General features: G+C 36.5%; 2 protein-coding genes across 2 annotated transcripts in view; one reads left to right on the plus strand and one right to left on the minus strand.

Annotated features, from left to right (window-relative positions):
- Window positions 1-8295: 8295 nt before the first annotated feature.
- Window positions 8296-9750, plus strand: c20h10orf53 (chromosome 20 C10orf53 homolog). The gene is made up of 3 exons (XM_066693084.1): window positions 8296-8548; window positions 8747-8866; window positions 9205-9750. Exons 1-3 carry the CDS (start codon window positions 8455-8457, stop codon window positions 9267-9269), a joined length of 279 nt encoding a protein of 92 aa, XP_066549181.1. The 5' UTR covers window positions 8296-8454; the 3' UTR covers window positions 9270-9750.
- Window positions 9751-10980: 1230 nt separating this feature from the next.
- The window catches only part of ogdhl (oxoglutarate dehydrogenase L), a 33872-nt gene continuing 31804 nt past the window's right edge, over window positions 10981-13048 (minus strand). Inside the window, exons 20-22 of the mRNA XM_066693479.1 lie at window positions 12837-13000; window positions 12240-12394; window positions 10981-12070 (exon numbers count right to left, since the gene is read on the minus strand). Of these exons, the coding sequence (XP_066549576.1) occupies window positions 11947-12070; window positions 12240-12394; window positions 12837-13000 (443 nt within the window). The 3' untranslated portion in view covers window positions 10981-11946. The remainder of the gene's footprint in view (window positions 12071-12239; window positions 12395-12836; window positions 13001-13048) is intronic.

Here is a 13048-nt window from a genome sequence, read left to right on the forward strand (position 1 = left end):
ATCATAAAAGGGGAACCTTATTTTGAGTCTGACATTTCCAGTATACACATATCTGTTAGAACTCACCCACTCCGATACCCTCAGTATAAATTGTGACACAGCTTTCTCATTCTTCCTGTCCAGCCCAGCTTATCTATCAGTCACTCTCATTTCAATGTTTTATCTCCATAACTCATAACTCAACTGATCTGTTCTGAGATTTATAATATCAGATCAATCTGAATCAATAATGTATCACCTCTTCCTTAATCCTCAGCAGCTAGTTAGCCATCTATGATGCAGAATGTCTCCACACATCCCATGTTTTTCATGAATGTTTTTTTATGCAGCATGTATAGGATTCAGCATTTACTTAAACCATTAGATCTGGGAAGAAATGTACAGAATATTAATGTTTAGACACATCTAAGATTCCCAAAACAGGTTAGTAATACAGTTCTGCATTTTTATTTAATACCATATTGGACTTAAAATAGTCCCCCACATTAAATCACAGAACTGTATAACTACACAAATTCATAGTAACAAAGGCAGAGGATTGTAAACATCACCTTTTAAAAGCTTAAATACAAACAGAAATTCAGCATGCGCAAATCCAATTACCAGCAAACATTTCCAAATCATATTACTGGATCCGCCTTTGAACTGATGCTTCTGTTTTGTAAGTCACAGACTAATGCATTTAGCTGGCCCAGCTGGAAATGGTACTAATAATTTTAGCAGACATTTCAGGTTGGTTGATACCATCAGAAATCCCTACAAAGTCACGGAATGATATTCTGACTGTAACACAAAAGCTATAGAATATTCCACAAAAATCGTACAAGATTCTAAAAAGAATTATGGGACATTTTATTGTACATCAAATTCTATAATGTTTCATATAGTGGGTGAACGCTACATATTGTACAGGCTACCCAGAAGGGTTTGACTGAACTGACCAAACAGTGGAAATAATTCCCAAGGACAAATTAAACAGTTTCCCATTACTCCTTTAATATGTAAATACTGGGCAAATGAGGACATGATAGCCAAAATGTTGCATGGGATTGCCATAACATTTAAAGAAACATGGAGCTGTTGTTTGTTAAAATGGTATCAATGTTTTCACCTTGCAGTGTTGGGCTGTTGCTTGAAGTGACCCTCCCACTGCTGCATTTTACATGGATTTTATACTAGGCTTGCAGAACGCATTGCAGACATCTGTCACTCATTTTCTCATCTTTTAAAGGGTGTATTGACTGACTGCATACGTTAATGGAATCCCTTAGCAGACAAATTGAAGCCTTTTAAAATATTGACTTATTTAGAATTACGTCTTTGACAGTGACATTTTAAGTCCATGTTAGTTCCCAAACTGAGAGATAATGGAGCCACATTTGTATTTGTGAATACAAATATAATCTTTACAATAAATAAACATATCTGCTCTATTCTAGGGGCTTCAGTACAAAACCTCTGCTTCTGTCATCAAGAATGTATTGCTAATGACTATCTCTGGGTTCATAAACTCAGTGCGATGCTTAAAGAGAATGTTCTGGAGTAAGACAAAGTGGGGCTGACAGGCCTACCAACACTTTGAGAGAATGCTATGAAATGTGCATTGATTAATATTGTATATTATACAGAAGTGGAGTGTACTGGGAAAAGGGTAGTGCTAAGCACCAGCTTTGAATGATGGTAGAGTTGGAAACCTAAACTTATAAAAACTATAAAATTACTAATAATCCTTTAGGTGAGTGTATGTCTACATCACTACCAATAAACAAATTACTGATTAATCCAGAAACCAAGTATACATATATATATATATATATATATATATATATATATATATATATAAAACACATATTTGTAAGTTACCAACATTTTCTTTTTCTACAACCCCTTCCAGATTTCCTTGCTGGAAAACAGGTGCCCTCTATTACTAACATTATGGTAATGGAAACCCAATATTACCCCTCACCAAGATGGCCTCTGTAACCTCCCAGCATCCCCAAACAAATATGGCAGCTCCCACACCCTTGTTCAACCCAAATCAAACAATGAAGTTATTTTATTTAAAATTTCCCCTTCAGCCTTATACTACTTCAGAACATGTAAGTACAAACTTTATTTAAACCTTTTACCTTTCTAATAATTGTGGAACCTCAGACAAAGTCTTTGTGGTTAATTGTATTGGTTCAGTTAGTTTTCCAATTCAAAGGATGGGCCTACTCCATTACACCAAGACACACACACTGGCCACATTTATGAGCTTCTTCAAAAGCCATTAAGCAAACACAGATATTATACGAAGATTTGCTTTCTTGAAAAAAGGTAGCTATTGCATTCTGTTGTCACTTCTTTAGTTTTTCTTGCATATGCATTTGTTTAGCAAATTACAAGGGGAGGCTGAGTTTAATGACCAGTGATCAGAACACTTTCTAGAAGTCATTTGACATTGATGTTTTTTTCTGCTTAGTTTTTTTCTTTACATTACAAGCAACAATATTTGAAAGAAAATCAGACACTGAGATATACACAAAGTGGTTTATCAAATACAATCACCATGCCATTTCTGCCATTGTTTTTAGCTAATGTCTTTATTTTCTAGACAATGCTGTACAGCCATTTTTAATAATTAAATATATCAAGTTTATAGGTCAAGTCAAGGTCATATTGTTCACTTTGTTGGCATATGGTGTCTTTTGTATTTGTGATATGTTGCATGTATAATTCACATAAATATAGGATTTACATAGATTTAAAAAAAAAAACACCAGTCAATTGAATACACCCCATCATGCAGAAGATCATTCCTCCTCCTGTGATGAACCGATATCTGGTTAAGTAATGCCCTTTCCTGTTAGAATCAATGGATTCTAATTTGGTTGGACACCCAGCCCAAATCCAGACCAATATTAAAACGATTAAATGGGAGTCATTTACGAATGACATGACACCACCAACACTACAGTATATACATCTGCACATGTAGAATTACCATCCTACTTTCAAAAAGGCTGACTTAATTTCTGCCTTTGCCACTTATTTCTCCCTTGGCTTCCCTGCTTTCATGTAAATCTCTACACTCAATTTCCAGCTGCCCTCATTGCTTTTGAGGTCTTGCATCACTCCCCTTTTGAATCAGGTTGTGGTGGAGGTAGTTTTCCCCCTGACCCCCTGTGAATCCTGTTGATCCCTTTGATGAGCTTGACTTCTTCCTTGCATTTCTGTCCCCCATGTCTCATTTGTCCACCATTCAGAATGTGACTTCAACAGGGACTGCTCTCCCTTTGCTCTTCAGCCCCTCAACTTTTCTGATCACCTGTTCATTATTTTTTTCCCCTTACTGCCACCCTACTCTACTGCCTCTGTTAGTAACCTGTAGTATTTCTCTACATCCACATCCATTTTCACTTCCCCTGTTCTCCCAACTCCTCCCTCTCTCTTTTTCTCTCTGTTGACCCATTCTCTCATGTCTCAGAAGATAAGGGTCAAGTCTACTACCATGTCCTTTAATCCCTGACCTCATATTTCACCTGACAAACTTCCCAATCCTCCTCTCCTGTGCCCTGGCTTTTCTTCACTCACAGCTCTGCACACAACAAAATGCATTCTGCTAAGAAGTGGAAAAAGCCAAAATTGCAATCAGTTTTGAACCTTCACTGGTTTCTCCTCTCCATCTTCCCATCTGCTCTCACTTTTGCCAATAAGTATTTTTTTCAAATCTATTTTGCAGTCCTTGACTAACAATCAGCGCTCTTCTCTGTCTCTTTCTGATTTCTCAATCCCCCACTCCCTCCCCCATTTTCTTCTATGTTCTCTACAGACACAATTGCCTTTCTTTCTCTTTTTGCAACATCCTGAGGCTTTTCACCCTTTCTCCCTCTTCACCTATGTTATATATCCTCCCCCCACATATGCCATCCTATTGCTCCTTCCTAATTCTTCTCATATCAGAGCTTGCATTCAGACTTCCTTGTCTCTTAGGATCACAAACCTCCAAACCCTACCTTTGATTCCATGCTTTCTCTTCTTCCAAATTACACACATTACATTTTCAGTGCATTGCAAATCCTTATTTTTACTCTTGTAAGTAAAACAATCCAATACATAAATAAATACATTTAGTACTCATAATATTACTACAACTAATATTATTAACAATAATAGTATTATTAAGCATTCATAAATTCATAATAAATGCTGCAGTATATGAAATGGTCTTATGAGGAGCGAGGCACTGTGAATATAAACTATATTACAAGGTACACAAAAATAAACAAAAAAAAGTTCAAATGTTTCATATGATCCAAACTTCATGCTCTATGAACCATTAGGAAACATACTTTGAAAACAGATGGTCATATGCCTGGCATATGATTTAGTCTACTGGGAAATGCTGGATTTAATTCTCTATTGGTTAAACTATTGAACCGGGTCAGCCAAGCATCCCTAATCACTATTAAGAGTGCTTAGCAAGGGGCTGACAACTGAATGCTAATTTGATTTAAGAATTGCCTGTTTAGAAATTGATTATTGGCAAGTGTCTATCACCTTTATGATACAAAATTACTAGCAACAATTATTTATAAGACTGCTGACAAAGTTCAATAGATGTTAGTCACCCCAGCCTTTCCAATCATCCACTCACACACGTGTTTGCATATTTGCCATTTCCCTGTAGGACAGGGGGTGGATTTTAAGAAGTACCAATTTTACATAAATTAATGAATCTCTTTAGCAATACCAGAACTTCCGGTTTATAAGAATTTGCTCTTTCTAAAGGAATCCACATAAAAATAAATAAAAATCACTCAACTGCAACATCCTTTCATCTTTTGAAATTCTACGTTTTTCTTCATTCTATAAAATTGTTGCCTTTATTGTAGAGTATGCAATAATCATTACTTACTACTCACTAAGTATGGATTTTCATTCATTTTTAGATTACACAGGGGGGTGGGGGTGCACAAACCAATCACCCCAGGCCATTTAGAGTGAAAGAATAATTTAAGGCTATGCAGTACCCAGTGAGCAATCTCAAGAGAAGTGTGTATGGTGCCATGAAGTGTGTCAGGTGCAATTACTTTTACCATTTGAAGAAATACATGTTGTCTCCCTTTGTTATTCTGCTGTTTCCATTCTTCCTTTGCTAAATCAATATTATTTTAATCTTTAGTGCTTAAAAAACAGCAGATAATGTTATTTAGACTAACATATGATGTGGCCAAATAAGGGAATGCAGGAAACGAAGCAATAAAATAAAATATCAAAGCATTTGCTTCATTCCCAAAGATAATGTCTCATATCTATCCAGGCACAACTGGTTAGCAAACATCCATCTCTAAAGGGCCCCGGGGCCATCTCAGAAATGAGATGATGCATCACAAATAACCTGCGAGTGGGCTGTTGGATCATCACAGACCCTAAGCAGGTTAAACTCATATCTGCATCCAGACATGTCTTTGTCAGGTACAGATCATTAAATCAATTGTCTCTATGGGGAGGTTTGTGGATGCCCACCTAGAGAGGGATAAAACAGGAACATTATTGCTAATCATTAGCTGTCACGTAGCGGACAGAGAAAAAACAGCGCTCTCTTAAATTCACCTGCTGTCTGCCACCGACACTACAGTGCAAACCTGCTTTGGTCTTGCCTGCTCCAATATAACACGGCTCTTCCTAGAATTAAGCTCTACTTCATTTGCAGATAGCGTGAAAGAAATTAATGCCTGGTTACAAAATGATGCACTCTGTCAAGTGACCCCCCACCCTAGCACACCACCAACTAACTCCTCCACCACCTGGTTATATATCCTGGCTACATGGGCCCTCCCCTAGAAAAAAACAATTAAACAAACAAAAACATTTAGTGACAGTTTTTATATATAAAAAACAATTAGTTAAGTTACCAACAGTTATTTATTTTCTACAACCCCTTCCAGATTTAAGAGGAACCAGTCATTTCCTTGCTGGAAAACAGGTGCCCTCTATTACTAACATTATGGTAATGGAAACCCAATATTGCCCCTCACCAAGATGGCCTCTGTAACCTCCCAGCATCCCCAAACAAATATGGCAGCTCCCACACCCTTGTTCAACCCAAATCAAACAATGAAAAGTTATTTTATTTAAATTTCACCATCTGCCTTATTCTACTTCAGAACAGGTCAGTACAAACTTTATTTAAACCTTTAACCTTTCTAATAATTGTGGAACCTCAGACAAAGTCTTTGTGGTTAATTGTATTGGTTCAGTTAGTTTTCCAATTCAAAGGATGGGCCTACTCCATTACACCAAGACACACACTGGCCACATTTATGAGCTTCTTCAAAAGCCATTAAGCAAAGCACAGATATTATACGAAGATCTGCTTTCTTGAAAGAAGGTAGCTAAGCCACACACCGCTAATTTCACATCACTTTAAATGAACACGTGCTGTATATATTATAATACTTTTTTAGTTTTTCTTGCATATTCATTTGTTTAGCAAATTACAAGGGGTAGCTGAATTTAATGACTAGTGATCACAACACTTTCTAGAAGTAATTTGTTTGACAGCTGGCATTGATGTTTTTTTTCCCTTTACATTACAAGCAACAATATTTGAAAGAAAATCAGACACTGAGATATGCACAAAGTGGTTTATCAAATGTAATAGCCATGCCATATCTGAATTAAAAGTCTTAGCTAATGTCTTTATTTTCTAGACAATACTGGACAGACATTGTTTATATAATATATCAGTTTTATAAGTCAAGGTCATATTCTTCACTATGTAGGTATATGGGGTCTTTTGTATTTATGATATGTTGCATGTCATGCAAATGTAGGATTTACATTGAATAAAAACCTGCTTTGGTCTTGCCTGCTTCAATATAACACGGCTCTTCCTAGAATTAAGCTCTACTTCATTTGCAGATAGTGTGAAAGAAATGAATGCCTGGTTACAAAATGGAGTATGTGTATGTGTCATTCTGAAATGATATAAATACAGTTCACTTTAATGGTATATCAAGAAGACAGTGAGCCTGGTTACAAAATGGAGTACTACTTTTCTCTTTCTCTCTCTCTTTGCACCAGGCTCACTGTCTTCTTGATATACCATTAAAGTGAACTGTATTTATATCATTTCAGAATGACACGTATAGATCCAAGTGGACATTGCCCTAAGGCTGTATCGTTCAGGAAATAGCAGCACTTCTGCAATGCTTTCAAACTGTATCTTCAGTACAACGAATTGTATTAGTTTGGTTGGGTATTTAGAATCTTTCCAAGTGGCTTGTAATTTGAATTAGTTTATTCTGCTGAAGCCAATCTATCAGATATCCTTTCTTGCACTACTTAGAAGTGGCACTAATTCTATTATACTAACAATGGCTCGGACTCTTAGAATTATCTTTTTCCAATACTTACTAATGTGCTTATTATGTTGTACATCATTACTAATTGCATTTAGAGTATAATAATTTCCCATTGAAAAACAAACATCTATGCAAACACAGGGAAAGACATTAACATATGTCCTTTGGGATTAAAAGAAAAAGATCTGTGACATTTGTAAATAGGACTTGCTTTATAGCTGCTGGCTCTGTATCTGGAACAATGTATTGTTCCAAAGTATTGTGAAACTGCTACTGGATTCAGATTTCAGAGTGAAATGTCATATTTCTTGTGGGTGATATAGTTTTTAATGTACCTGGAAGGAGAGCAATGTAATAACCTTGACCCAGTCTGGTTTATTAGTAATATAAGTGATGCCATCTCCGTTGCTAGAACAGGTATTTTACATGCATGTAGTGGTCCAGGAATTAATAATAGGCATTTTAAAATGTAAAAGCACAGTAATTGAAAATGGCATTACATGAACAGTGTTAAGCTGCATTCTACTTCTTTTTAATTACATTCCCACCCCTAAAACTGTAACCAACCCCAGAATATAATTGGGGAGTCCAGGACTAGTGCTAATGTCTGTGAAACCAGCCGTATGTGATGCATAAATGAAAACACAGGGTTACAAGTTACAGGGAGCTCGGAAGAGGAATAATTATTGACCAGAAGAGGAATCCAATCCAGCTGCCTGGACTGCATGGGTCACTTTCTCTCTTCCTGTGAATGTCATTCAGTTTGCTTTCAATAAATATATCTATTTTTCAGCATTACTTCCGTGCAGCTTGTTAGTTTTGAGATGAAAACCCACACACGTCCAACTCAGTCGTTTTTAAACAACACTGCTGCCCAACAACCTTCACTTCCTTAGTAACCCTGCCAGCGCAAGCGAAGCACACGGCCGTGCTCCTGCAGCGCAGATGAGCGCAGGCCTGCCCGGATCTGCGCGGCTCCACCAATCCGATCGCTTGGATTCTGCAGCCCTGCGCAGAACTGCAGAAATCTGCGCTGCAAGAACTTGATCCATGTACGACCATGTTTGAATTTGAGTCGACGGTCCGCCGTTAGAGACGCGTTATGCCTGCAAACTCCTCGGTCACTGTGCGGTTTGGGCCGTACGAGTCCTGTGGGATTGTTGAGCACAGGACATCCCGTCTGCAAGGCCTGCAAGGTAACCGCGTTGATGCTCCCAGTTCAACTATTCATTATAATTCATAGGTGGTTTTTGTTATGTAGAAAACATAGCAACTTATTATTTTCCAATGCAAACGTGCAGATAGGGGATAGCTTTTGCAAAAACGAAAATACAATTTTAAAATAATAATAATAACAATCTTGATGATGATGATGATGTAGTTGTATATTGCAGCTGCTCTGGCAGAGGATGGACACCAGTGCGTCCTCCAGAGGATCCCTGACTGGAACACAGTGGAGCTCATAGTGAACGGAGAGCTCGTATTTCATTGCAATATCAAAGATCTTGACTTTGGTGAGAACATATGCAATTCTCACAGTTTCCTCATATGTTGCTTTGTTTTAACACTGGCATGTCCCAGTGGTCTAAAGAACAATAGCTTTTACAGTCAATTCTGACATTACAGTTCTATCATGTAATGCACCGACCCTTATATGTGTGTTATTAAACACAGGAAATTATATTTAAATAACACATTAGTTGCATTAAGACATGAAAAAATGTATCTGTATTTAATTATAAAGGCATACCTACACAAAAGCACACTGATAAAGACCATAAAACCCCCAGAATTATTTAACTTGTTCGATTTACTTCTCTTCAGTTAGATTCAGTGTTTTGTCTCTTTACAGGAGGTGACGGCAAATTAGACCCACTGTGCCAAGATGCTAAAACAGCAGTGAAGAAAGCTTACTGATCACTTTCCCTTTTTTTCTGGTGTAAATCTGGACATATCAGAAATGGTCCAAAACACCCCTTCTCTTATGTTGGGTTTGTCCGACAGATCTTTCATTCTGATTAAACACATCTCAGTTTAACACAAATGTGTTGGTCTTGTGGTAATACAGAAAGTGACAGGATATTGGAGCTATTAGAAATGTGGATCTCATCTCATTCTCAATATGCCTTTTCCTTTAATTGTTACAAACATACAATTCTTCAACCCAGAGTAGGGTTAGGCATCCAGGCTTTCATAAAGGTTGTACTGTCTTAACTGAATTGGGTATAGATCTCTAAAGGCCTAGCTTGATTCTGGTGTTATTAGTAGCCCTATCGTTATAAAATATGAAATTATAAAATGATATGAAAGTTTATATGAAGGAAAGAACTGTTTGTTTTCAAGCCAAATACAAACTGTAGACCTGTGACTTGTACTACACATAAACTTCATAACAATATATATTTATTTTACTTTGTTCTGCATCTAATTTATTCCATATTCAATATTCTAATATTCAAGTACTACTTTGCATAACAATTACTGTTTGACGGTGATAGGAAAGGTTAAATGATGTCTAGTTCAGACTTAGACTGATTTTAAAAATATTACCCTGTCTTTGAATGTTTCCTCACTTGACATTTTGTTTCATGATGTATTGTGAGAAACTGTTGCATAGCTGTTCTCCCTATAATTTTTCACCAGCATGACATTTTCAGACATTCAAAGAAAAATACCACCATGATGCCTTTTGTAACTGCCATGCTTAAAAATCTTTCAATTAAACAAGACTAAAGCCGTTTGTTTCTCTACCAAAGGCTGCGGACTGTAACCTTCTTGGCATTTCTTCAGCAGCTATTCCTCAGGGAAGATGCTATTTGGGTATATGTAACACAAAGGCGTATGACTTTCTAATTGGATAGGCTCTGGAGGACCATTAATTGAAAGCCTTTTATACATGCTGGGAAATGTAATGTACCTTTTTTAGTGAAAGCCTGCATTTAGAACATTTATTTAATATTTAGCTTTTGACCTTAACGTGTTTAAACTCAAAAAGAATGACAGAGCACCGTAGACTCTTTATATTATTGATTTTCTTCTAAGAATTCAATTTACGCAGGAAGCCAAAAAAAAATACTAAAAAACTTTGTTTGCTGAGAGGGCTTTTTGGATTCATATTAAAAGAAAACCAGGAGTAGGACTTTAAGAACTCATTCAGATTTTAAAAATGAATTTCATAAATCTCGGGCAAGGACAAATATTACGCAATATTAAAATGTTTCACAACCCTGTACTATACTGCAGTCGAGCAGCGCACTGATCATCAATGATCAAATCTCGTGTTAGACTAGATGTCAAGTATTTAAAGGTTTGTTTCATTTGCACTGGCACCATAGTCAAACTACATAAAGTTACATTCAGTTATTGTCTTGTCTGATACATGTAGCCTAATCTGTCCTGTCTTTACAATTATTCACCTGACCTCGTCCCTCACTGCATATTCTGCATACTCTCTAGACATCTTTCTAAAACAAGAATATGAAAGACTGTGAGTCAAGCTTATTTTGAAAATTCCATTTTCATATCAGAAGAAAAATATATACATTACACTTAAATTATAAATACATGTTTTAAAAATATGCTAAACACAAATCAATTAGTAAGAATAAAGATGAATACAAATGCAGAATTGTGTAATTTCATAGTTTATTTCAGTTATATCACAATGCCCTCTTGATATGTTGCTTGAATTACAAGGTTGAATATTTATCACATTTGTTAAGTTCATATTATTGACAGATAAACAGTAGACATTATTAAAATAGTTAATGGATATTTATTCAGCAACTTTCAGAAATAGGCCAGTTACATACCTATGTAACATAAGACAAGATTATGTGATGATAAATGCTACCCATACAGTTTGTGAAGTCATGTAATTAAACATCTGTCTAGTTAATTATGTCGGTCTTAGGGCACTTCTAACTCTATTATATGGTGCCACTTGTTGGTCACTGTGGGCAATATGGTTATATGTGATATTATAATATAATGCTTTGTATGTTATGGTTGTTTTGTCCTAAACCAGGTGCATCCTGTTGGCTACAAATGAGCTGAAATCTAGCGATGCTGTTATTGGAATGGGAACAATGTCTTATTTCTACAACCAGCTGCTACAAAACAGCAGAGGAACAAGAATGGCAGCAGGCACAACACTTTCAGCCAAGGTGTTACGTACAAATCAAACATAAATGTCATTTTCAATATTTACAAACCTTTTCCTTTAGCCTTTTCAGTTTACATTTACGTTTAGTAAAAACATATTTTCTACATGTTCAGCATTTCTTCTGGAATGATTTTATGAACATCTTTGTAAAGCTTATTTCTCATAGCCTACTTGTTACAACAGAAACACATTTTGTTACAATAGTACTAATTAAGTTACATAAGGATACTTTATAATACGATGCAATTATAGGTTTAAAAGAACAAGAATAAAAGCCATCCTGGTATTGTCCAAATGAGAAAAGATACCTCTAAAACTAAAATGGATTTAGAGGAAATTGATAATCTATTAAGGAAAATTACATATAAACTATCAATACCCGGATTGCACAAAGTCTATTACTTCAATTTGTAGGAAGTAAGCCATATACTAGAATTTCTTCCCTTCAAAAGCCTGCAGGTTGAATACAGTGTCCAGGTATCTCTTGAGCTCAGTCAGGTGAGTGTTTTTATTGCCTGTGGCCGGAGCAGCGGCAGGATCTCGACCAACATACCTATAAAAGAAAACGTGAAGACCGTTATAAATGGTCTCCCAAAACCCCCAAATCTGTTATTGTGAAAGGTATGGTTTGGATGAAGGATTAAGACAACAGTGTAGCATAGGAAAAACAACTTTACACTCAAGGCAAGCACCTCAGAAGGTGGATATAATGTAATACACACCATATCGGGCGATCTTGGGACAGGACAGTGAGGAAGCGGGGTTTGATGTATTCATAGTAGCCCATGTTCTTATGCTCTTCTTGGCACCAGACAAGTTCAGCTTTTGCATATTTTTCTACCTCTGCTTTGACCAAGTCAAAGGGGAATGGAGAGATCTACAAATTATACAAATTTTAAAAAAATACACAAATTGCAAATTTCCACTGGGTTTGCCACTCCAGATCTAACACTGGGACAGGAATGGCAGCCTATGGGAAGTCCTGTAAATCAAGGCCCTGTTCACATAGACGTGATTGAAAACTGTGAAGCTCTAGCACCAGCTGGAGGCCAGTCTCAAAGGTTTGCAGACACCCAAACAGCCATAGCACCTGCTGTTACAGTAGTAGCTGACTGAGGGTCCTCTTGCGTTAATCAGTAGCTCAAAAGTTTAAAGAATCATGAAAGCATGTAATAATACTAATACTAATAATAATACAAGTTTCCTGATCTTGAACACGAGAGATGACTTAACACTTATTTTAGGATTAATCATTTCAAATTTGTTTATTTTATATTTAACACACATTACTTGTGGTTTAAAAAGATATACATATTTACCTGTTCCAACCTAACAATTGCTACTTCGCTCTCCAAATCCTGTTGTTTTCTTTCTTTTGCCAGTTCATAATAAACCTTCCCGGTGCAGAATATAACTCTCTTCACGTTGTCTGGACTCTGGGCTGCTATTCCCTCCTCAGGTATCATTCGCCTGAATCTTGTGCCTACAAAAACATCACATTCCTGGAGTGAAATATTTGTATCTCTCCTAT

Source organism: Amia ocellicauda, chromosome 20, assembly GCF_036373705.1.
Source record: "Amia ocellicauda isolate fAmiCal2 chromosome 20, fAmiCal2.hap1, whole genome shotgun sequence".
NCBI lineage: Eukaryota > Metazoa > Chordata > Actinopteri > Amiiformes > Amiidae > Amia > Amia ocellicauda.